Below are 25591 nucleotides of genomic sequence, written 5' to 3' on the forward strand. Positions count from 1 at the left end.
GGAGCCAGGCAGGCGGTGGGAGACGGACCTGGCGGCTCCCCCCCACCCCGGCCTCGCAGGCACTTTCGGGAAGGTTGGGGTGAAGGCATTTCACAGTACGCCCAAGACATTTCAATAAAAATTTATTGAAACTTCAGTGACTTTTAAAAGGGGGGAAAAAAAATACAGGAGGAAAAAAAAAAGATTCTCAACATTTATATAACACAAAATATACCTTCATTTTTTTTTTCTTTGAATCAGCTCTGAGCACCTGACTTCCAAGCCAAGAAAATATGCACTCACTCAAACAAAGACAACAATAAGCACAGTAGTAAAACTCCATCGTGGTACTATTTTCTTTCTCTTTTTTTCTTTTTTTTTCTTTTTTTTTCTTTTTTTTTCTTTTTTTTTCTTTTTTTGGGACACCGAGGAAATGGGAAAAAAATAATACAAAGTAAAGAAAAATCCTAAAATCTTCATCTTTTTCTCTCAAGCTACTGGAGAAGCCTGTTGTCATGTATTAGCGTATAGAACTTTTTTTTTTGTGGTTGAAATTTTAAACGGAAAGTAGCACTTTTAACACTGAAGAAATCGAGGATTAAAAGCTACCGTGGCACGTTGGGTTTTCATTTTCTTTTAATTTTTTTTTTTTTCAAGGTCTTTGATTTTTTTTTGTTTTGTTTCTTCTTCGCCGTTTGCAATCGGCTCCTTTAGAAAAGGACGAGGTCAGGTTTTCTGTGGGCAGCTCCAGTTTAAAAAGTGAGCACTCAGAATGGAGGCATTTCTCTTCTGGGTTGTTCTGTGTGGGTCGGGGTAGATGCTTAAAGGAATTACGAACTTGAAATGAAAACGACTACAAATAAAAACAGAAGAAAAAAAAAGACAGCTGCAGTCGTATTTACAGAGATATGTACAATGTCAATAAATTAAAGTTTAATTTCGAGTATTCATATTCCACGTATTTACAAGAGTTATCAAATAATTACATAAATACTTTGTTTTAATAATAGTGTCCGCTTTTTTCTTCTTCTCAGTATGTTTAAACCTTGTTATTGCATATACAATTAAAGAGGGAAAGCTGTGATAAACCTACAGTCAAGCTACAGAGGTTTTTAGATAAAATAAATTCACTTTTTTTTTTCTTTCCAACTACACTTCTTATTGTTGTTGCTACAGGGAGGATGTTTAAGGTAGAGGGAAGAGGGTCTTATTTTTGTTTTTATTATTATTATTTCTTTTTCCCTGGGATTTGAAACGAGCATTAGAAATAAACAACAAAACCCCACCGAAATAAAAAAATAACCCCCCCCGAAAAGCAGACTACTATGGAACATGCAAAAAAAGCCACCAACTGGCTCTCAGACATCACAATAATATTTTAAACACACAGCTTCCCTTAATATAGACTAAGAGGGTTATCGTTCACAACCCGTCCAGGAAACAACTGTTGAAGAACCGATATGCGAGTTACTTATACAGGTTTTTTTTCGGAAAAAAAAAATCACTTTTCTTATTTAATTTTTATTCATCAGTTCGTTTGGTGATTTATTTATTTATTTATTTATTTCGTTTTTACGTGTTGGTGTTGGTTTTTTTTTTTTTCTTTGTTTCTTTTTTTACACAGTGAAGAAAAGGCTGGCGGGAGGCCCCCCCCCCTCAGCCTCGCCGGAGACCTGGCCCGGCCAGCCTCGATGCTGGCAGCCTCCAGCCCAGCGCTGCCTCATCCCAGCCCTCCCACCTCGCCCCCCCCGATACCTTTTTTTTTTTGCCGATAAACGCGCACACAACGCCGGGGGATTTTATATTAAAAAAAATAATAATAATAATTAAAAAAAAGGGGGGGGGGTAAAAAAAAAAATTCGCGGGACGGAGGCTGTGGTTTCTGTCGAACAAAGTGCACTGCGAGAGTGATTTGAAATGAGCTGGCGGCTACGGGGAGCCGCTGCGGGATCTGTCCTGCTTGGGGTCGAGGCCGCTGACCAGGCGCTGGATGTTTTGCAGTTCGCTGGTGGCAGCCTCCTTGTCGGCCCCCAGCTTGGGGGAGAGGGAGACGGAGCCGGACGAGAGGGTGGACGAACGGCTGGTGAGGTCCGAGGCGGAGTCCAGAGGCCCGGCGCCGGGGCTGGAGGCCAGCCCGGCCGCTTTGGCCTCCCCGGAGGCGGAGGCGAGGCCGGGCAGGGCGGTGGTGAGGAGGCTGCTGCCGTCGGGCAGGGGCACGGGCAGCGGGTAGGGGCTGTAGCGCAGCCGGGGCCGCACGGCGTTGAGGAAGGGGTGCCGGTGCACCGAGCTGGAGGCTGCGCTGGAGGCTGCCGCAGCCGCGGCCATGTAGGTGTAGGGGTAGGGGAAGAGGCTGCCGAAGGGAGACATGGCCAGGCCCTGCGGGGGGAGGAGGGGGGCGGGGGGGAGGAAGGGGAAGAGAGAGGAGAAAAGTGAGAGGGGAGAAAAGTGTTAGCAGCGTGCGCCCCCCCACCTCGAACACACATACACAAACGGTGTGAGTGCTGACACCGGCTGCCCCCCAGGCTAAGCTGCTCCCCCCTGTCCCCCCTGCTCCCCCCTGTCCCCCCCAGCCCCACAGGGCAGCCCCGGGGCCGGGCATCCTCCCCCCATGCCCCCCCGACGGCTCCGCTCCGCACCGGGACTGCCCCGGGGAAGCCACCAAGACCCGACGGGGGTGACCCAGGGACCTGAGCCAACCCCCCCATACACACCACAAAACTTTCCCAAACCCTCCCCCCTCCTAAAAAAGCCCTGCTCCTCTTTACACCCCGCTCGGGAGCAGCCCCGTCGGGGCGTACCTGCGAGGCCAGGACGTGCTGCTGCAGGTGGAAGGGCAGAGCGGATGCTCCCGAAAGTCCTTGAGCTGCCGCCGTGGCCATCACTGTGTTGTCCAGCCCCGAAACGCCGGCAGAAGCCCCCGAGACGGTGGCGAGCAGGGGGCCCATGCCCGCGGCCATGCCGGAGAAAGCCCCCCCCATGGCGAACTGCCCCGGGTGCAGCAGCAGCGGGTGCCCGTTGCCCAGCGGGTTGAAGAACTGCTGGCCGGCCAGGCCGGGGGGGAAGCCGAGGTTTTGCAAATGTCCCTGGCTCAGGTGAGCCGTGCTGTCGGTTTGCACCGTCAGGGGGGCGAAGGGCTCTTTGCCCAGCAGCCGGGGCTCGTCTCCTTTAGGGCCGTCCCGAAGGGGGCTTTTCAGCTCCTCGCCGCTCAGCCCCCCCCGGGTGCTGGACGAGATGGTGGCCGGGCTGTGGCGAGAGTCAGGGGGGGCTTTCTCCGTCCTCTCTCGGCTCCGGCTCGCCGCAGAGTCGCTGGGGAAGAAGTGGCTTTTGGGGGGGCTGCCCCCTTTCTCCCGGGGGTCTTCTCCCCCCGCGGCCGCGGCGGAGCTGGCGGGCGCTGGGGTGGGGGCCGTGGTCGTGCTGATTTTGCCCGACTCGCTCGCTTCCAGCAAGGGGTCGTCTTTGCTGTCCGCATCGCTGTCTCCCTCGCTGGGGCACAGATCTGCAACACAAAGGGGCTGGGATCCGGAGCAGCGCGTCCCTAACCTGCCCCCCCAGCTCCGGGGCCGGCAGAGAGGGGCACAGACACCTCCTGGCCGTCCCGAAATTCAGCCCCAAAGAGATGATTTTTAGGAAATAACCACCAGCCCCCTCCCCGGCTCCCACCGTCCAGGCGAGCTGAGGTTTCCCAGCGCACCAAAGCGGCTGCCACAAAAACTGAGCCCCCCCCCAGCGGCTCCGCTCCCCCCGGGGGCTGGGGCGCCGTCGGGATTTTGTGCCCTTTTCCAGACTTTTCAGCCCTTTCGACGGGCTTCGAAGTTTGAAATCCCCCCCCTCGCCCTCCAGGCCTCCATCTCGCTGTGGACACCCCCCCCCCTTCTCCTCCTCCTCCCCGAAGCGTGCACAGCTTCGCTGGATTCCTCTGCACTTCATCTCCTAATTTCAGCGCCCCAGGTGCGAAGCTCTGGTTTGCTTTTCGGGTCCCCTCCCAGCTCCCCTCCCCTCGGCTCGGCAGGACTTTAAACAAACGAGTAAAGCAACAACAAAAAGAGGTTGCTTCCTCCTCCCTCTGCGCTCCCCCCCCCCCGCCCCTGGATGGATTAATACATGTGAAAGAGCTGCAGACAGCTTCCAACCCCGCACGGAGAGAAAGCGAGGGGGGACTTTTCTATAACAAAGTTCGGGACCGTATCCAGGGGAAAGATCCTTCCTCTAATAACAGAATCGGAGAGGAATATTAATGGAGTGACTCCAGTTCTGAACTTTTGCCCCGTGGTCTGTCTTTGCTCCCTTGACTCGGAGCTGGCTCTTTTCTGAGCCGCGGAGGGGGGGGATGAGAGGAGGAGAGAGGCCGGGGGGAGAGGGAAGGGGCAGGGGGGGACGGGGAGAGAGGGGGATAGAGAGAGGGAAGGAAAGGAGGTGCGAGGGGAGATAAGGAAAGAAGGGAGGAGGGAAAGAGAAGGAAAAAAAAAAGATTGAGAAGGGGGAGAAGAGAGAAGGGAGTGGGAGAAGAGAGAAAGGAGTGGGATAAGAGAGGAGTGGGAGAAGAGAGAGAGGAGTGGGAGAAGAGAGAGAGGAGAGGAAGAAGGGAGTGGGAGAAGAGAAAAAGGAGAGGGAAAAGAGAAAAGGGAGTGGGAGAAGAGATAAAGAAGTGGGAAAAAGAGATAAAAGAGTGAGAGAACAGAAAAAGGAGTGGGAGAAGAGAAAAAGGAGTGGGAGAAGAGAGCCCTGTGAGTGGCCAGGAGCGAGCAGGGAGACTGGGAGGCAGGGAGGCCAGGAGGCAGGCAGGCAGGCAGGCTGGCTGCTCTCGGAGGCCGCTCTCACCTTTGAGGCTGGAGGTGCCGACGGCGGGCACGGCGGGGCAGGAGGACTGCGCGAAGCACTTGAAGGCCGTCTGCTCGTTGGACGACTCGTCCGAGGTGGCGTTTTCCTTCTTCTGCCGCTCGTCGTAGACCCGCATGGACTGCAGGGTCAGCTGCTTCCTGCCGGCCACACGGAGCCGCTGGGCGAGCGGTGGGGGCTACGCCCGGCCGCCCCCCCCCCCCCCCTCCCGGCGCCTCCAATCCATCCCCGGGGGCCTCCAAACCATCCCCGGGGCCGCCACCGCGGAGGCCGGCGCCCGGCTCGGTGCCTCCGGGAGGCCGCCCGGGAGCTGTTAGCAGCGGGCCGGGCCGAGGGCAGATGTTCAAGAAAAAGGGGGGAGATAGGGGGGGGTCTGGGGGAGTGAGGGCACCGTTCCCCGGGGATCAGCTTTTAAATGCGAGGATGTTGCAGAGCTACGAGCGGTCCTAATGGTCGCTAAGATGGCGAGGAAGCGGTTATTTTGTTAGGCACTTTATATAATCTTTTCACCAACAATTAACCCGGAGTAAAATCTATTTATATTTAGAGAGAAATTAGAAATCGTTTCCGTCCTGTGGCTCCAGCCTTGGCTTTATTTTCACGCTGACGGACAAGAGGAGCTGGCGTGTGTGTGTGTGTGTGCTGGGTTCAGTCCTGGGCACAGAGAAAGGCCTCTTGTTTTACATCACATTTCCCTTTTTTTTTCCTCTTTCAAAAAAATAAATAAATAAAAAGGAACTGACCCATTTATCCATTATCTCAAACCAAGTGCAAATGGCTAAAATACCGCGTCTCCTCTAACTAAACAAAACGAAGACTTAGTCCCCGTCAAAGAAAAAATCCCTTTCTCTATTTTAGCCAATATTAAGAAAATTAAAATTCTCGAGCCGCATTAAAACTAGTGCTGCCCATCCGTCTACCTGGACAGAAACTGTCCCGCGGCTTTTTGAAAAATAAAGAATTCTCTATCATTAATTACTTCCATATTCGCGGGACACCCCTGTCAAAACAGTTTATTTATGTGCTTCTCCTCCACACTTTTCAGCAGTGCCCGGGAAAATGCATGGGGAGACTCAAGCAGCGATCAGCTCTGCCCTCACTTCGCCCCGTTTCCCTGTCCCAGATAGAAATGGTGGTGGTGTACAATTGCTGCCTAAATGTTAAGGGGAACTTCTTTGGGGGGGATATTCACCGTCTTTCCCTTAATCTGCCGACAGGGCTTTCGCCAGCCATCCCGTGCGATGTAAAAAGTAAACGTGGGAAGCACGCAAGAATTCACATGCAATCAGTTTTGTGTTATTAACGACGAGATCCTTATTAATTTTGGCGGGGGGAAGTGTGGTTTGGAGGAAACGCGAGGTGATTTTGACCTCTGGTCATGTTCGGAGCTTTGCACACGAAAAGCAAATGAGGTGCCCATATATAATCTCTTCAGACTCACCTTTTTTCCCTCCTTCCATTCCCGGTGTCCCGAAAACCTTTGGCAAAGGGGTTGTTGTCAATTTTTAATTGAGTGATCTACAGGGAGGGAGAAAAAAAAAAAAAGAAAAAAAAAGCGGAGGGTTGTTGGGACAGAAATAAGGAGATTTCGTAAAACAACGAGCGACCCAACCCCTTCTCCCCGGATCCCGCAGCGCAGGCAGAAGCAGCACCCCCGGGCATGGGGCAGGGGGCAACGGGGGCTGGTTTTGGGGTGGATTCCGGCGTTTTCCCCAGCCGGCTCGGGGGCTGGCCGGTGACCCCGGCGGTGGTGGCAATGAAAGAGCCCCGTGTTGCTGCCACCGCATCGGAATGAATTTAGCCGTGCAATGCGATCCATGCGAGTTATGCCCGCACTTAAACTCTTTAAATGCCATAATTAAACCGCAAAGGAATCATGCCCACCCCCTTGCTATAATAAAATACTTTATATAATCGCATTATGCCCCGCGTGTGTGTGTGTGTTGGGGCGCTGGGGGTGCCAGGAGCGACTTGATTTGGAGGGTGGGAGGGAGGGGAGGGTGGCTACGTTTTTTGGAGTGGGCTCGGGGCTTTCCTCGGGATTCGGGCTGGGGCTGGGAACGGCCGCTTCTCCCTGCCCCCGCGGCCGGCGAAGGGAAGGGGGAGTCACAGGGGGGCGGAGGGGGGGGGTTCTCCCCACGGAAAGGATGCGGTGGGGCCGGGGATGCCCGCAGCACCTCGACCCCCGGCTGGAGAGGGGCAGCGGGACCCCCGCGGGCGGGCTGAGCCCTGCGCTGGGTCCCCGGGCGGCGCAGCTCCCCCGGGACCTCCCCAAGCCCCCCCCTCGGCGGGGGCAGGAGGCAGCGGGGAGAAAGCACGGCTGGAAAGCGGCAGGGCGGTCCCGGCTTTCGGCCCGATTTCATGGCAATGGGACAAACACGCTGCCTTCTGGCCGGCCGCGGGGCCAGAGCGGGGCGCGCAGCCCCGCCGGTAATCCCAAAGCAAAGTCTAACTCCCTGGGCGCGCTTTTTGCTTTCCGTTTCCTCGCCAACGGCCGGCCGCGGCCACGGGGCAAAGCAGCCCGAGCCCTGTAGTCCCAAGATTTTGGGAGCCCAGGGCTCGGCCCCCCCTCTCGCCCCCTGATTTTGAGCCGCGGAGGAGGCTGCCGCGGCCGGGCGCTGCGCATCCAGAGCCCCTGCCCTTGGCGCACACGCACACAAAGTTCAAATTTATAGGCAGAAAAATAAAAGGCCCGTCTTGGCTCTTTCGCTTCCTTCCACTTGACTTAATTATCGTAAATTCGCCATTTGCTAGTCTCCCAAATATACCACCTTCGTTGTGAGCGACAATAAACCCGCAGAAATGGGAACGCAGCGTCTGCAGCGCTGCAAACTTTCTCACACTGGCTCTTTTAGACCTTGCAGCTAAATTCAAGCGAGATACCCCTCTCTGATCAGAGCATATTTCTGCACCACAAAAAATAATAAAACACTGCAGGATACGAAAAAAAAATCATAATATAATAATAATAGGAACCAGACGTGCGCTCCAGCCTTATTGCCAATTGCTGTTAAAGGAGCTAAAACAGCACAAAGGCCAGGAAGAATTACAAAATCTCCAGCCACGCTGCTCTCCCCCCCTCTGTCTTTCGACACACGGATCCGATTCTTTTTCTGATGCGTCTTAGATTAAATCCACACTGAAAGCAGCGATCCCCACCCCATCCTGCCCCCTTTTCTTCCCGAAAGAAGCCCCCCGATCCCCCCCGCGACCCTCGACCCCCCCCAGCTCCATGCCCTGCCCGGGGGCGGCTGGAGCACGGCGTTAGCAGAGCCCCCGGCCCCCCCACCCAGGGGCTTGGGGGGAACCGGGGCAGGGGGGGAGAGGAGCGGGATGGGCTTCGTGATTTTGAAGGGAACACTGCTGAGTAAAAGCTCTCTTAAAAGCCAAAACACGTAAAACAAATCCTTTCTTAATCTCCTTACCTTATCATTCTGGTATGCGGTCACTGCGATGAATTCAGTCTCCGGGAAAACGTAGGTCCTGAACGTGCTGTAGGGCAGCTTGAGGATATCGTTCGCTCTGACGATGTGGAACCGGGGTTGGTACTTGTGCATGGAGTTTAGGATGGTCTGGAGCGGGGCAGCAGAGGGCGAGGAGGGGGGGGAACGACACGGTCAGAGCGGGCAGCACCCCCGCCTCGATTTTCTCCCCCCCTCCCTCCAGCCTCCACTCCTCTCCCCCTGCTCGCCTCCCCTTTGCTGCCTCCTCCCCGCCGAGAGCATCTCTCCGGGCACCACGCAGCCGCCTCCAGCATCCAGCAAAAAGCACTGACAGCTCCAGCTCGGCGGGGGGAGACCGGCCGCCCGGCGGCTCTGCGGGGACTGGGGAAAGCCCTGCAGTGATTTCCCTATGAGCGGAGAGCCGGGGGGGGGGAGGGAAGGGAAGCTCGTCCGGGCTCCGGACGAAATGTCTCGTGATTTTAACGTGAAATGAAATGAAATAAAATAATCGCTATATGAAAAAAAAAAAAAAAAAAAAAAGGAGCAGCAGCTACAATAGCAACAACAACACGAGAGCCTTGGCTAGGTCTAATTGCTCGCCCCAATCCACTTAAGGCCTTCTGCGAGAGGCAAAAATGTATCGTCTAATCAAATCACAGGCAGCAAATGCAATCTTCAGCACATTAGAGATCCCCCGACCGCGGCCACCACCAGCACCCCCGGCTCCGAGACAGAGGCTTTCCCAGGAACAGAAAGAAACGGCAAGGATCGCCAGAGCACTTATCAGCACGTTTGTTTGATTTCACTCTTAGGGGCAGCGTTTTATCTCTGCACACCCAGTAAATGTAAAGGAGTGGATAGACATGAATGGGCAACTTGACCTCTGATTTTGGTTCCTGTTTATTTTCACTCCGGCTTGCTTTACATTATCCAGATTAATATATATTTAAATGTTTGCGTACTTGGGCCTTTAAGCCCTTTCTACACACATGCATATCGTTTTCCTATGCCTAAAAAGTGTGACCGTCTTTATTAAAAAAATATTATATATACATATATTTATAAAGTCAACACAGCTCCGAGAAATATCGAGTTGCACTACGCTGGAAATATACCTCTCAGATTAATACTGAATGGCACGGATTGGGCTTTGGAAAGGTTACAGAATAAACTCGATTGTTTAATCCTGACCTCGGCAAGAGAAAAAAAATATCAAGGAATATTAGAAACCGGACACACGCACGTCAGCCGCGAGCGTGGAGAGGGCTATTTATTCCTCATTTTCCACCCATTTATTCCGCCCGAGTTCAAACGCCTGGGAAAGCTCCGGGCCGGGCGGCTGCGCTGCGGGGACAGGGCTGGGGACAGGGCCCGGGGAGCCCCTGCGACACGGGCAGCGGAGGGAAGAGGGGCTAAAGAAGGGGGAAAAGGCACTCACAAATCCGTGCTTGTCAGAGATATTGTTAGTGAGCTTCAGCTTGTGAAAGGTGACGACTTTGGACATCCATTGTTCTCCGGTGGCCGGGCTGTCCGGGTGGATGTACATTCTCTTTGGCATTTCAGGGTCAGCTTTGCCGGCTACCATCCACCGGGAATTATGGAATTTGTACCTACAATCATCAGCCGCCACAATATCCATCAATAAAATGTACTTGGCCTTTTTATCCAGTCCAGTGCATCTCACTTTAAATGGAGGAAACATTCTCCTACGGGCAGAGAAGGGGAGAGGGGAGGTATAGAAAAGACAAGATGAAAAAAGAAAAAAAAAAATAATAATTACAGCGTTTAAGTAAGCTCCTGGAGCTTGGTAGCACATCTACCAAGAGCTCGCTCAGAAGCAGAAAACTCCCCCCCCCCCATACACACAACATGAAGGTTTTCCCCCCGCCCCCAGCGAAAAGATTTTTCAAACGCTTTAAAAGTTCCAGGAAAAAAATCGTCCCTCGGATAAGAGGCGGAGGGGAGCGGGGCGTATTCCCTAGAAGTCAGCAGGCACCTACCCTCTTCCATTCCTAAACAGCAAAGCCTAATTTGGGTCTCTCAGATCTCTTATTATTCTTATTATTTTGCCTGCTGAACAAAGAAATAGGAAAATAACACTCTCCGATTAAAAATACTCCTTGCTTCCATAACCTGCTCCATCTATAAAGAGCGGAGGGGGGATTTTTTTTTTTTTTTAATCAACAAAGGAGGAGAAAACCCCACGGTGAGGGAGCTGCCGTGGCTCCCACAAGGCTGCAAGGTCCCAGAGCCTGATATTTGTGCAGAGGGCTCTCTGCAAAGCACGCTCCCCTCTGCTCCTAAGTCCAGCTCGAAACTGCAACAGGATACCACAAATTTGCTGTTTATTATATCGAGTGGTTGGCATTCAGCAATCGCAACTTAAAAGGAAACACATGACTTTGCAACATGTAAGAGCACCTAGCACTCGCCGAGGCTTTTCGCGCAAAACTTTTGACCACAATTAACAGAGAAAACTTAGAAAAGGCAATAAAATGGGCCGGGGGATTTTTTTCCCCCCTGCTGATGTTAGTATATTTTTTTTCCCTGAGCCTGTACCCTGCAAGTGGTGCACTGCGAGGAGGCGAAGCTCCTGCAGGGCTGCTAAGGGCGACCTAGGAAGACTTTTCAGGAGTGGCTTCCTCGAGTAATTCTGGCAAATTACACGCGAATTGTTTGCTACCTTTCTAGGGGTTGCGCGTTAGAAAAACAGCCGAGTGCGAAGGGTTTTCTCGCTACGTGTCATCACATCAATAGGTAGAGTTGTAAAAGAGCACAGATGTCAATTAGTAGCGAATATAGAGAGGGGTTTCAGACGTGTAAACCTATAAAATGCAGAAATGCAGAGCGTGTACGCGCCGTGTATGTTCATTCATTCACACGTGAAGGTTATATAAATACAGAGACACACAGCACGCTCCTGCAGGAGCTGCAAAACCTTTCCCTGCAGCTCAAGCAGCCCCTCTGCAGCCCGTGCGGGAGCGCCGGCTGTTTTTGTCAGCTTTTTGTGCATTTCCACATGTAATTAGTCAGCACAAATGCATGCCTGTATCGCCGCAGAGACAGAGGCACAAGCGAAGCAACTGATAAACTGAATATCTCAGCCCTCCTGCAGCTACCACCTCACCCGCAGAGATATGCCACTGCAAATATATATATATAATTTTTGCTATATTCCCCCTCTCTCTGTCTTCAGGAAGAAAAACTCCAAGCAGTTAGGCTGTGATCAGGCCGGCGCCTTTTCCAGCCCCAAATTATTTTCCTTCTGCTACCAGAAAGTATTAAGCTGCTGAACCATGAAGAGCCCCCCTCGCCCCCTGCACACGCACCCGCTGACCGGGGGCTGGGTCGTGTGGTTCAGCAGTTCAGCCTTTCCCTGCAGCGTGGTGCCCAGAGACAGGCTGAGCACCTCAGCTGCCTGCAACTTTTCCTAATTTCAGAGGAACCGAGCTCCACGGAGGCAGCACCGGAGAAAGAGCCTTGCTCTGGAGCAGGCTGCTGGGGTGCAGAGACCGAGGGGTGGGGGAGAGAGAAAAAACACAGCATGAACCCCCTGACTCGGACCTACCTTCCTGATTTGGTGATCACCATCTCCGTGCCTCTTTTATGGAATTGTTCCCAAAGCTCTTTGGCCTCCAGATGCACTTTGGGGTCGTCTTCCACCTCTTCTTCTGGCTCCAGAGTTTTTAAAGGCCTCAGATGGGCTGCTGCCTGGTGGCCCAGGGAAGAAAAGGGGATCCCAGTCTCTGCGGCCCCCACTAACTGATCCATGATGGGTTTAGCCAGAGCCCCCGGCAGGGAGAGGGCGGCCGCCCCGTTGGGAGGCAAAGCCAGAGCGGGGAAGAAGGGAGGCTGATGTCCCAGCACAGCGCTCATGGCAAAGTCCGGTGCCCGGTGAGGTAAAAAAGGATGATAAGCCATGCTTGTCCCAGGGATTACTGGATCTCTCATCGGTATATTCATCCACTCCACTCCTCGGTCTTCCTACTGCTGGAGTAGTCCTGGAGTGGGTTCTAACAGCACATCATGAAGAAGAAAAATTAAGATAATAACAATAACAGCGATAAAGCACCAAAAAAATAAAAATAAAAAAAAAATAGGGTGGGGGAAACAAGCTCTAGACAGCACAGTACATGGGGAGAGGCAGAACTTCTACAGCCTACAACTTCCCGAGCCGGGGCACATCCCCAGCCCTCGGGACAGCGGATTAACAGGATTGTTCATTATTAGTCGTGCTCTTTTTTTGTTCTGTCTCTGCGAGTTTTTTTGTTTTGTTTTGTTTTTTGTTTTGTTTTTTTTTCCTGAGTGGAAGTCCTTGCGCTCGAAAAGAAACGCCGAAGAAGGGGAAAAAAAAAATCCACCGGGCTCGCAGGCTGCTCCCGTTGCCGCAGAAGGGCTGGACAAGCCGAGATCCTTTTTTTTCTTCTTCTTCTTTTTTCTCGTGCTCTCAGTCCCCCCTCTCTTCTTTCGTTGCGGAGGGTGACGGCTCCAAGCTGGCTTTTCTTTTTGGGTGGCTGGCTTTGCCCCCCCCCTCCCCCCCACCCCTCCACCTTTCCTCCGTACGGTCAGGCTGCAGAGCAGAGGCTGGCAAGGGAGGGAGAGCAGAAAGAAGCAAACAAACCCACCCCCCCTCGGCGACCGAGGACGGCTCCTCGGCAACCTTCAGGCAGCGGCAGCAGCAAAAACTTGGAGGAAAATCTCGTTTCCGCCTCGCCTTCCCCCCTCTCCGAGCAGGAGCTGGTCAGAGTGCCCTGATTTCCATCAGGATCTCTTCTTTCTTTCACCCTCCTCCGCCTTTTTTTTTTTTTTCCCTTTCTCTTTAAAAAAAAAAAATCGGGAAGAATTATACTCTTGTCTCCGCTCCAGCAAAGGAGAGAGGGAGAAAGAGAGAGGGAAAGAGAGAGAAAGAAGGAGAAAGGAGGGGGGGAGAAAGAGAGAAAGAGAAAGGGGGGGAGAGAGAGAGAGAGAGAGAGAGGGAGAGAGAGAGAAGGAGCCTCTCAGCTCTGAGAATTCCCTGTGAGTCTGTGCTCTGCGTGCACCAGATTGTATGGATGTGTTGTGGGTTACAAGGGAGCTGGAGCCTCCTTGATTGGCTCTTTGACGCTTTCGGACCAATTGTGTGGCTCCATAGGCGTGGTTTTGACAGGTCGAGTGGAAGGGGGACAGAGCCGAGTTATAAAAAGAAGGTGTCGGAAACTGTAACGCTGCAGCAAAGCATCACTAGTACTCCGTGCCGTGTGAATATGTCAACATGAGCACGGAGGGGAGGGGAGCGGGCGAGCCGGGAGCCGCCTCTAGGGGGGGTGCTCGGGGCCGCCTCGCCCCCCCCCCCCCGCCCCCCCCCCGGCCGGCCCCGGCGCGCTGGGCACCGCCGCTCGGCGGCCCCCCCGGTAGGAGCTTCCACCGCTGCGGCGAGCGGGAGGAAAAGGGAGAGGAGGGGTGGGGGGCACATCGGGGAAGGGGGGGGGGGGGGGGGTCCGGCCTCGGGTGCCCCCACCGAAGCTCTGCCAGCACCCGTGGAGAGAGGATTTGGGGGGGGGGGGATTGAAGGGAACCTGTCCGCACCCCTCGTGCCCTCCCGCCGCCGCTCAGCGGTGCCCCCCCGAAATAAATAATTGGAAAAAAAGTTGCTTTTTTTTTTTTCTGACACGGAAAGCACCCCCGGGGCTGGGCTCGGGCACTTCGCTCTCCCCAAAGCCCGCTGTTGTTGTCGTGGGCGGCTGCAGCCGGGCAGGGGCCGCTCGGCTCCGCTCAGCCCCGGCTCCGCTGCCCGTAAAGGCTGCGGGGTGAGGCGGTAAAAAGAAAACCACGAGTTTTTTATTTTTAATTTCATTTTTTAATTATTTTTTCCCTTTCCGTGGCGGTGGGGAGGAGTGCGGCAGCTCGGCTGCCACCGGCGCCGAGAGGGTTACGCTCCCACACCCCTCCTCTTCCATGAGGTGTGCGGGGAGGAGACGGGAAGTGCGGCTTTCCCTGCGCCCGGCCCGACGGGGGGGGGCCCGGCCCCGGCCCCCTCCTGGCCCCGGCCCGCTGGGAGCCGCTTCCCTGCGGGAAAACCATCACGCGTGGGTCCCCGCCCGGCCCCACGGAGAGGGAAGCTCCGGGCCAGGATGCGCCTGGGAAGTTTTTTTTTTTTTTTTTTGAGACATGTTCCTGGGGGGGGGTGACAGCGCAGGGCAGCGAGATGGGGGTTGTGAGTGTCAGATTGTGCCCCCCCTCCCTTCCTATCCACACCCCCCCCCCAGAAAGCTGCTGCGTGTCCGTGGGTGCGCGTTTGCGGCGTGGGTGTGCGCGTGGGGGAGGGGGGGGTCCGTGGCGCAGGGGGCGCGCAGGGCACGCGTGGGTCGGACGGGATGTCCCGGCACCGAATCACCCCCCCAGCCGGGGTTGGGGGGGGGGCCCTGGGGGCTCCCCCCTTCTTTCTTTAACGAGGGGCAGAGAATCCTCCGGGAGGGGAGCGGCGGAGCGGGGCCGCGGGGGCTCGGCGCTGACGGCGCGCAGATGGGAGCGGAACCTCTAAAGTGATTAGCTCTTCTAGCATTGCATTTTTGACGCACATGGCTAAGAGCGCTTGGCGCCAGCTTGGTGAAGTCCCTGTAGTAACCAGCGTCTAGGATCGCTTTGCATTCACCAAAATATCTCCCCTTTGGTCGGGGGTGGGGGTGGATGGAGAAAAGAGGAGGAGGGAGGAAAGGAAGCGGGAGTAATGCATTCAAAGAAAACGGGGGGGAAAAAGAAAAAAAAAAGACAAGGGCGGGGGGGTGGGACTGATGTGTTTCAAGAAACCAGGAGCCTGGCTGCCCGCGCAGCGCTCGGCGAGCTCTCATCGAAGGGACCGAGCTCCTCCAGCCCCCCTTGCTCCCAACCGAGACTCCGGCTCCTGCCTCCAGCCGTTACACCTTCCCCGTAACGGAGCCCACAGCGAAGGCCGGGCGGCTCGGAGAACATCGCGGCGATTCTCCCCAGCCGGGCCTTCGGGCCGTCGCGGGGAGCAGGAGGGTCTCCCCGTCTCTGGCAGGAGAAGCGCAGCCGCTGCCAGCACCGCCTCGCCCCGCGCCCTGCGCCCGCCGGCCCGGTGCGCACCCCCGGGGCCGCGGCGGAGGCCGGAGCCGTCGCTGCCCTCCGTGCTCGCCCCGCACCTTGCGCCGCTTGCTCCGCACCCACCCGCGCGGCGGCCTCGGAGGGAAAAAAATAAATAAATAAATAAAATTGTTTGCCGCTTATGATTCCCAATTTCAGCGTCTGGCTAATGGCGTGCAAACTTCCGCCAGTTCCGAGTGACCTCCCCGACGAAGCCCCCTGGAGACTCGTATTATGAAGGGAGGCTGCACTAATCTAAGATCAAAAGCGGGAAGGTGCGAACAGTCTTTGTCTCCCTTCGGCCGCCTCATTCCCCCTCCTGTGTGTGATAAATCTACCCTGGCGCCGACTGCGCGCTGGATGATTAATTTGCAAGCAAACAAAAGGGACCTGATGGCCAGCCATCTTAGTTAAATATTGGCCAGTGCTTCCAGCTACTTGTTAGCCGCCTCTTCGCCAGAAATAAATAAATAAGCGAGGCGCAGAAATAAATAAATAAGGAGGCCCGCAGAAATGAATAGCAAAGGGGAAGAAAGAGGGTAAGAAAAAAAAAAAGGAAAAGAAAAAAGAAAGAAGAGGAGATCAGAGCGGCCGATGGCGAAGGGCCGGGAGCCCGGTGGAGGTGGGAATGGGGCTGGACGCGGGGGGAGGCCGGGTGATAGCACGCGGAGATAGCCGGCTCCCCCCGCGCCTCCCGGCCGGGCTGCACCAAGGCCGACACTATCTTGGCTCTTCAAAGAGGCATGAAAGGTCCCCGCTGTCTCCCCGGAGAGCGGCCAGGCCTTTGGCTCTCTAATCTCGGAGCGCAAAGAGCCAAAGGCCGGCCCGGGGGGGAGGCCCCCGCCAGCCTCCGCTCCCGGCTGCCTCCTTTGCCGGCTCCTTACTGCTTTTTTTCCCCGGTTCAACCCAGGCCGGAGGGAAAGCAGAGCTGGCCGGGCCCTGGGTCTGGCTGCCGAGCGGCTGGGAGAGCCCCGCTTGCTCAGATTTCGCCCTCCTAAGCAACTTTGAGCGTTTGCGCGAGAGAGCGGGGCATGCAGCGAGCCTGCCCCGCGCGTGTGTGCTCGAGGTGTGGGAGGAGAGAGGCTCTCGCTCTCTCCCGGTGGCCTGAAGAGCCAGCTGGAGGAAGAAGGCAAGAGGAAAAGAAAGGCTTCCGAGCCCACACGTCCTCTCCCAAGCCTGCGGGAACAGCTCCGAGGCGTGCGTGCGTGCGTGGAGGGCTGTTGTGCGTGCTGCAAGGCCCGTGTGCGTGTGCACCGGGAGGCTGCGGGGGTGGGTGAGACTGAGGGGGGGGGGGGGGGATGGAATTTGGGAGCTGGGGTACACCACAAATCCCTAGTCCAGCACCAAAACCTAACCCTAACCCTAACCCTGCACAGCCCCTGTGCTGGCACCGGACGGCGACAGGCCCTGCTGTGCGGTGAGCAATGCTGCCCTGACACCACGTTGTGGGGGACTCACACCCTAATCTTGGCCTCCCCTTATCCCACCGCACGTCCCAAGCACCCTGCCTCCCTGCCGCCCCGCACCCTGCAGGATTCACCCACCTCCTCCCTCCCTTCTCCCCCTCCCACCCCCCCGTGCCGCAGCCTCCGCTCCGTCTCCAGCCCTGGGAAGGCGACACGCCGCCGTGGCTGAGCTGTGTTTATCCGAAATAAAATGCACTGGGGCTCGTTTACTTTGGCAGGTTTGCAGTAAATACGCTCTCGAGCGCGGGGGGTGGCTGGCGAGTGGCGATTACACGCTTATTCCGAGGGAAACTCTCCCCCCCCCCCCTTTCGTAGGCCCTTCCCCATCCCAGCAAAAGGTGTCGGAAAATGGGGGCCGGTGTTGACACAGCTCCATCCCGGAGTGGCACTGCAGGCCGCAGGCATAATGAAGTGGGTCCCTGAGGGAGCGAGTCTATATACTTGGACTACATAAACTGCTGCGGGGGAACGGGGAGGGGGGAGCACTGCAACAGCTCTTGGCCTTCCCTGCGCCACAGCTCTTCCTCTAACTGCTGGCTGAATTTTGCGGAAAGCCCGGCCTGAAAAACTTTGCAAAGTAACCTGCCCGGGTCCAAAAGAGCACGGTGAGGGATTAGAAATAGAAAGCAGGAAAAAAAAAAAAACAGCAACACGTCTCTCTCTGACCAGGCTGGGCCCCACTGTGTCCCACCACAATCACCCGGGCTGTGCCTGTGTCTGGGCACTGAAATAGAGGCAGGGAGGGGGGGGGATCAGGCTCCTGGGGCTTGCAGGGCTGGGGGGAGCTGGGGGATGGCTTTACAGGCTTTACACATGCCTCATCGGGACACCGGGAAATGAAAAAAAAAAAAAAGAGTGAAAGCTGTGTCAGGGGAAGGTTTCTCATCCTCCAGCCTTCCCTGGGATGTGTCTCTACGGGAAAGGCTGCTGGTGGGGCTGCTGAGCCTCTGGGGCCTGGCTCCTGTAGGTCCCACAATTGCTCAAAGCTCCAGCCCTGTGGCGAGCCCCCTTTTCCCCTATACCCCATCCCACCCTGACTGTCTCCAGTCCCAGCTGCATGGCCACAGACGGGAGACAGAACAAGCGAGCCCCCAGGTGAGCCCCCCAGGTGCCATCCCACAGCTCCCCACTCCCCAGCCAGGCCCTTTGGGGCCAGGACACAGGATCACCACGTCCCCCTTGGCCTTTTGGAGCACTTTGGCCCCACTATCTCCATCCTCTCCTTGAAGCATCACCAACACACACAACACCAGGCAGCCCTCCCCCCCCCCCCCGGCCTCACTCCTTTCACCAGTGGGTTTCCAGCAGAGGCGCAATGAGAGCCCCGCTCTCCCCTCGCTCCCCACCCCGATCCTTCTGCTTCCACCACCGCTGGCTGGGCTGAAATTGTAAATAGAGTTCGCTATTTGGATAAGGATTTCTTTTTTTTTTTTTTTAAATAGCCAGGCGTATACGTACAGTTTGCCGCTCAGGAAGTGGAGCTAATTGTCGTTTCCTATAGTCAAACAGATCTATCTTTTCAATGCTGTCTTTGTGCGTGTGTGTGTCTGCGTGCGAGAGAGCGAGCGGGAACGAGTGGCTACGTTTATTCAATTATTTAAACACACACACACCACAACAACAAGACAGAGGAGGGACCAGCCGGCCCGCAGGAGCCCTCCAGATGCGGCGTTGTCCCCCCCCCCCGCCTCCAGCAGAACGAGGCACCGGGCGAAAGAAACCCATTTTATCTGCTTTGACCATCAGCCGTGTTCCTCGGCAGCCCAGCCCAGCCCAGCCCAGCAGCTTTTTCCCCCCACCTCCCTAGGGGTCTGCCCCGAGTCCCCCAGCCTGGGGGCGGGCAGGCGGCACCCCCGGGCCCCCGGCAGGCGCCGGGCTGTGGCAGAGCCGGGGCGGGGGGGAGCCGGGAGCCTCTGGCCCCGGCGCTGACACACTTTGCTCCCATTTTCCTCAAGATGCCACGAAGTCACCCGGCGATCGATTGATACCTCAGCCCGGGGGAGAAAAGGGAGGAGGGGGGGACCCAGCTGTTGCAAAAGGACATGGTAAATCTAATCGGGGCTACTGTCAATAGAGAAATGACAGGGAAGAAGAATTGGCTTCTTAAAGTCTGCTGAACTAACACTCATCATGGAGCCGCGGACACGTATTCTCAATCGGAGCCTGGTATCCATTACTATTTGCCTTACTAGGTTTCAATTAGGGAGAGATATAACCCCCGCACGGCCCCCCCCGGGCAGGAGATAAATGAAAGGGACGAGGAGGCACCGGCCAGGTCCCGTCTGAGCGCCACGTTTGTCCCCAAAGCCCGGCTCCTGCCGTCCCCAAGCCAACCCACCCGGCCCGGCCCGGCTCCCGGCGGGGGTCCCGCTGCCTCCCCCCTTCTCTCCGCTCCTCGTTTGCCTTCTCCTGTTTTCCCCTGTTATCGAACCCCACTTCCAGCCCCTGTTGCTTTCCGTTTTTCTTCTTCTGTCCCCGATTCCCTCGCGGCAGCCCCCGCGCTGCACGGATGCGGCGTCCCGGCGCTGCAGCCGTCGGGGCTCCCCGACAAGCGCTCCCTCTGCTTTCCTGCAAGAGCTCACCCCCCCATTTCCTCTGAAACCCCCCCAGCTATGCAAGACGAGCCCTCCGGCTCGCTGCCACCCCCGCAGCAAGCGGCCACAGAGCTTCAGAGCCCCCAAAGGCAGATGATCGCGCCGCACTCTTGCAGTGGAGGCGCTCCGGCGGCGGCCCGGGAAGCTAGGCACGGCTCAGGTGCAGCGGCCGGCTGGAAGAGACCCCCCCTTAAGCCCCCCACGAGGGTCCCAGCTCGTCGGCTGCGGGACAGACCCGGAGCAGGGGACCCTCGGGGTGACCTTGTGCCCAGCGGTTTCATTACGCTTTTTCCCCTCTCCTGTTATAGCCCAAAGTGTTCCCAGAGTAGAGAATGAAATGCTAATAATTAAATAAAAATCAAAAGAAGCTGCCGATTGCTGGGGGAGAAGGGAAGAGCTTCGCTTTTTCATGCCCCAGTTAGGAGGTTTTTGGGGTGCCTGGGAACGGATTTTTCCTCCCCTGCAATGTTTGACCCCCGGCATCTGCCCGCAGCCCCAGCGCAGGGCGAGAGAAGGGCTTCACCCTCCCCGCGGTCGTAGGGGGGCTGCAAAAAGGAGCGCAAAGTTCCCCCTCGGCCCCGGGAAACTCCTCGGTGGGGGAGAAAATTCTCTGTAAAATGTGGCCACAGCGGCCAGCCTGAAGGTGACACCCGACGGGCGGGAGGGGGGAGCGGTGGGCTGCGCCCCCGCGGCACCCCACAAGGAGATGCTGGACGGGGAGCATCTCTCTCCTCCTTCCCTCCGCTTTCCAGCTCTCCCTGTCGAAAGGGGACGAGACCCCGGGAGCTGAGCCGCCCGGTGGGGCTGGAGGGGGTCCGCCAGCACCACCCGCAGCATTTCGCTGCCCTCGGGGCTCCGGGTAGCCCTGCTGACAGCCCTTTTTCCTCCGGCACGTCGAGGCACCGGCAGAGTGAAGCGCATTTCTCCCCATCCCCATAGACGCACGGCCCAGCAAAACCCCCCCGAGATGGTTTCCGTGGGGAGCAGGAGAAGCTGGGAACATTTTTTTTTTTTTCTTTTTCGCAAAAGGGCTCTTCTCCGACTCTAGGGCGTGGGAGGTTTTGCAGCAGCGCCGTTTTAGTTTAGTTTAGTATTTTTGAACAAACTTTAGCTTGATTTCCGGAAAGCGCAAATGCGCGCACATGGGAAAAGTGAAAAAACCGGTCCTTCGGGGCCAGCCGAGAAGGGGAGACGGGATCTGAACCCCCCCACAAAAAAAAAAAAAAAGAAAAAAAAAAAAGTAACAGAGGAGGAAGGATCCTGTGCTTTTACAGTTTGGAACTACTTTGAATTATTTGCTTTTAATGGCACACGTGCCTGCAGAAAAAGACAGGCTCTGCTTTCGATCTTGCACTTGCTCCTGGCTTTTTTACACGCGTGTGTGCGTGTGTGTGTCCACACGAGAACATTTTAGGGCACCGCTCCACGGCCGGGTTTCTCTCTCCCCATCACACCCCCCCGCCCCTTCCCTCTGGACCCAAACCAAGGCGCAGGCCACTCTTGCTCCTGCCCTCATTACTCCTCTGCTGGGCTTCAGAAACGCGGGCAGAGCGCTCCTCCGGAGCAGCAGGGGTGTTGTGCACATTTATTAAACCCAGATGAGCCGGGAGTTGGGGCATACGGAAAAGATTTCCAATTAAAGCCGAGCGGAGCGGGGCGCAGCCGGGCTCCGCGGCGCAGGTGTAAACAATATTTGGGCAGCTCTCGCTCCGCTTCCCGGAGCGGCTCCTTGCCCTCGCTGGGAGGAGAGGGGAAGGGGCTTTTTGCTCGCCCCCGGCAGCCGCCGGCCGGGGTCCCGCTCGCCCCTGCCCCTGCCCCGGCGCCGCGGAGCTGCCGCGGTTGATGCCCGCCCAGGCGCCTCGGTGCCTGCAGCCCCCCCCGGGGGCCGCCGGCAGCCCCCTACCCCCGAAGCGCCCCCCTCCTCCGCTCACCTGTTGCTGCAGCCGCTTCCTTAATGGCATGGACTTAGAGGAAAACTCAAATGCTGCGGGCTCGGGGAGCGGCGGAGGAAAATTATTCCGGTGACACGGGGCAAGGAGAAAACCCCCCGGGGAGAGCGGGCATCGCTTCCGAGCTCCTAGGTAACGCGCTCCCGGCTGGGAGCGGCGCTTTCTGACAGCTTTGGTACCAAATTCGGGGGGATCTGGGATTGTACATGCAGCCGGGGACGGGCTGCCCGGCTCACCGGCTCCCAAATCACCTCGGGGGCCGGGGGAGCCCCTCCAAGCACCCCTCGCCTCGTTGGTGAGGGTGGGCGCGCTGCGCGCACGGGGCTGCTGAGGTTACGGGTTAAATAACGGGGCAAGCCTTCGCGTGCGCTCAAACCACGTTTTCTTTTAATAATACCATTAGGGCGACCGCCCGGATCCCGGGTCAGGGGAAAACTCTGCTCAGTGGGGACAGGAAAGCGACGGGATGGCAGTCGGAGGGGGGGGTCTAAGAGCCACCAAGTGGGTGCACGGGGCAGGGAGCTCACCTTCTGCCAAGCCAAGTCGCGGCTTTTGCCGGCCGCTTGCGGAGCCGTTTGCCCCTGCCCCGGAGCAGGATCCGTGCAGGCAGCGCCAGGACGGATCCTGCCGGTCCTTCCCCGAGCAGAGCGGATTGGGAGGCTGCGTGCGCGAGCTGGGACGAGGAAGAGGGGGGAAAAAGGGAAAGAAAACACGAGAAAAGCCCGTCCCAAGAGCTGCAGCGGGCAGAGCATTACACGCACAAACATCCCAATAAGTTCGGAGCGGTACAAAGCATCGGAAACTCCAGCGCAGCCACATGAAAAGAAAAGCTAAGTAGGAAGCGGTGTAAAAAGCGTTGTCATTTAGTTTGCCTCCCCTCGCAGATGGCCTGCATAAAGCCCCAGCTCCTCGGCCGGGGGGCGGCCTCCCCATGCCGGGGGTCTTTCGCCGCCGGTGCCCCCGCCGGGCCCGGGGGGCGCTGCTCGGGGCTGCGGCCACCGGATGGCGCCGCCGCCGCCCGCAGCCACCTGCGGGAGCGGAGCTCACCTGCGGGACCGGCCGGGGATGGGGGCACAGACTCACGGCACCCCCGGGGCAGGAGCCGGGGGATGGAGGCAGAGCGCGTCCCGCCGGGCAGCAGCACCTCCGCCTCCCCCGGGCGGCAGAACCGGCACCGGTGTGTGTGGGGGTATTTTAATTTTTTATTTATTTATTTTTTTTCCCACGGAGAGGGAGGAGGAAGACCTAAACTTCGAAGCTCGCCGAGGAATAATGCGGTGAAAGCAGGGAAACGCGGAGCAGAGGGTAGAGAGTGGAAAGACCGAGCCTTGCGAAGCAGCTAGGCTAAAAGCACCCACCCCGTGCGCTGTAGGTGTGCGAGCTCTGATATTTCAGGGGACATAAGAAGGGAACAAACACCCTGCCAAAAGCGTGTATCGTCCCGCATCGCCCCCCCTCCCACGAAACGCAGGGAGCAGCCCCCTTGTAGTTCCCAAGCCCAAAAATCCCAAGCCGGGTCGTGCTGCCAGCAAGGAGAAAAGGAACAAATCGCTGCCCGGCCCGGCAGGAGCAGAAAAGCAGCAGCCGGGGCCCCCTTTGCCCCAGACAGGTGCCCTCAGGTGCAATTTCCCCCGGTCAGAAATCCGCAATCCCCCCCCCGAAGACAAGCGCTAAGGACAGTAGCCGGGCTGGAGCAGAGAAAAGAGCCTGTTTGCTTCTTTATTAGTGTTGAGTCTACACTAATTACGAGAAAAAAAAAAAAATCGCTGCTTTCGGTCTGAAACGACGTGTTGTCTTGTGCTTGTAAAATACATTTCAAGTAATTCTTGTCTGTCTATAAAATACAGTGGGGGGAATATAAATAAACCGCTGTCCATTTGTTTAATGCTATTTTAGCCAAATTGACTGGCCGGATTGGAATTCGACATAAAAGCTTTAGTTTGCAAAACATCCGCACTGTAACGTCTGGGAGACAGGGCTTGCGCTCCAGCGCGACGAGCACGTTAACTGCATTAAAACCTCGCCATACATTTTCGAGCTTTTGCTTTTTTTGCTCTTTTTTTTTTTTTTTTTTCCCCTCTTTTGCAGCACATCCACCCGCTCTCCCCGCCTCCGGGCGCCCGCGCCTGTTTTTGTCCAAATGAAGTATTTTACGTGATCGATGGAAGGAGTCATTTGGCCCATAATTAGGTCAATAAAATCAATGTTTATTCCTCTGATGGCCTGAAAGCTAATAAATTCCTCTTTTATATTCGCTCCCTCCGAAGATTAGAAACGAGCTGCCCGACCCCAGCGCCGGCGGTGCGGAGCCGGAGCCAGCCCCGGCCGGCAGCGATCGCTCCTCGCCCTCCCCGGCCCGGCGGCCCCCAAAAAGCTGAACCCTCCTCCTGCCCTGCTTATTTTTCAGCACGGGACATTTCCCAGCGAATCCAGATTTGCTCCCAAATCCCCTCCGAGGCGCGCTCCCCGCCCGCCTCGCAGATCGCTTCATTTCGCTCGGTTCCCTTTGCAGCCCCTAATAAAAAATAAAAAATAAATAATAAAGAAAGCGAGGCTTTTTTTTTTTTTTTTTTTTTCCCAACGCCGAGGGAGGCTTGAAGGCGACTTGCAGAAATCCTATTAGAGAGCGGGAAGGCGAAGCCTTTTTTTTTTTAAAAAAAAAAAAAAAAAGGAGGGAAAAGAAAAGCCACGCTTTTCTTCTGCGCGCAGCACCAACGAGGAAAAAGCACCCCGGTCCTAATCAGATCAATATAGGGCCACGCAAATCTTTGCAAAGGTTCAGCAGTTTACAGTGGGTCCCAGACCTTTGACATACATTGCGGATTAATTGGGCACTGTCAAGGAGGGGGGGCGAGGGGGGGGGTGGAGTAGGTGGGATTCCAGTTAATTAGTCGAGAAATGAATAAAAACTAAACATTATCGGAATTGTCTGCGGGTCCCGGTTTGTTAGTGGGGATTTGGGGATCAGCTTTTGTGCGCCGTAAATTGGATGTGAGTAGCGTGGTGCTGCCTTACACTGTCGTTTTGTGAACTGGCGACAGCTCGGGTCCCTGGGAAAACTTAAAGGGAACCTGGGGCCGGTCACGGAGCCTCATTATCTCATGTCGGACAGCATCTTTCGGGGAGAGCGTTTAATCAGCGGTGGCACACAACCAGCCCCCTGCAACCTGGGCGAAGCGAAGCACCTTTCCCTCCCTCCTCCAACCCAAAACCGCGCTGGGAGGGCAGGACCCCCCCCCCCCGGACCCTCCTTCTCCATCAAGGGCTGGGCTCCACGCTCCCTCCCCTGGCTCTCCCCTTCCCCAAAGCGGCTGTAGGGCGGCCCCGGCCCCACAGCCCGGCTGCTGCTCCTCGGTCGCCCCGTGCCCGCAGCCCCGGTAGCAGCGGGACCCTCTGGGGGGGGGGGGTGGGGGGCTGGCGAGCTGTCCCCCTCGCTGCGGGGAGGGATTTTCCCTGAGCTCTTAGCAAGGTGAATTCCCAGGCACCCTCCCTTCCCTCCGCCCTAAAGGCAGGATGGGGAGAGAAGGGAAAAGGAGACGGGAAGGAGCGAGGCGGCCGGGAGCAGGAGGGGATTCTTACGGGGGAAACGCTGTTAGCATAGAATAATTCCTTGAGTAATTCTCCAGCCCCCGGGACACCCCCTGCCCGTGTGAGTTTGGGGGAGCCGAAAGGCAAAAAGCCCCGTTAGCGGCCGGGCGGCTCTGCCCAGCGGGAGCATCCCCGAGCAGCCCGCAGCATCCCCGCCCCGTCCCAGCCCCGCTCCCCGGGGGGGGGACAGAGCCACCCGGTGACACCCGGCCGGGCAGCAGCCTCCTCCGGGCCGGTAATTGCGGGTGCTTAAAATCAACCCCGCTAACAACAAGCCCGTTGTCCTCCTCACCCCACCCCCGCGTGTGAAACATTGTCATTAGGCGTCTAATATCTCCGGCGCTTCCAGGGGGGGAATGGGAAGAGGCTGCTCGGGGAAAAAAAAAAAAAAGAAAAAGGAAAAAAAAACCAACAAGGCGACACAATGGGAAGTGTGTGAACTCCCAGCGCCCGTACGCGCAGCACAATGCAAAGCGGGTTAATATCAGTTAGCAGTTCTGCAATGACCTGTAAAGTTGCCTCTCTAGAAAGATTCTTGATGTATTACTTAACATGGCTACACAGTTATCTGTCTCGGCATTAATGCGTCCATTAAATCACTGTTGAGTAGCATCAACCCACTCCCGAGCCTTTCCGTCCCCTGGGAATATGGTTTC

At 56.5% G+C, this 25591-nt stretch overlaps 1 protein-coding gene across 21 annotated transcripts in view; it reads right to left on the reverse strand.

Annotated features, from left to right (window-relative positions):
• Positions 1-329: 329 nt before the first annotated feature.
• Positions 330-25591, reverse strand: part of TBX3 (T-box transcription factor 3) — a 273513-nt gene continuing 248251 nt past the window's right edge. For 20 of the 21 annotated variants that reach the window (XM_083804575.1, XM_083804571.1, XM_083804580.1 and 17 more), the window contains 7 exons: positions 11827-12271; positions 9697-9964; positions 8241-8387; positions 6257-6333; positions 4798-4955; positions 2778-3475; positions 330-2355 (listed from right to left, as the gene is read on the reverse strand). In XM_083804575.1, the coding sequence (XP_083660701.1) occupies positions 1909-2355; positions 2778-3475; positions 4798-4955; positions 6257-6333; positions 8241-8387; positions 9697-9964; positions 11827-12221 (2190 nt within the window). In that variant the 5' untranslated portion in view covers positions 12222-12271 and the 3' untranslated portion in view covers positions 330-1908. Of the gene's footprint in view, positions 2356-2777; positions 3476-4797; positions 4956-6256; positions 6334-8240; positions 8388-9696; positions 9965-11826; positions 12272-12883; positions 13243-25591 lie in introns of those variants that run through there. The other variant, XM_083804579.1, reaches the window with a different exon arrangement.

The sequence above is a fragment of the Anser anser genome, assembly GCF_964211835.1.
Source record: "Anser anser genome assembly, chromosome: 18".
Classification (NCBI taxonomy): domain Eukaryota; kingdom Metazoa; phylum Chordata; class Aves; order Anseriformes; family Anatidae; genus Anser; species Anser anser.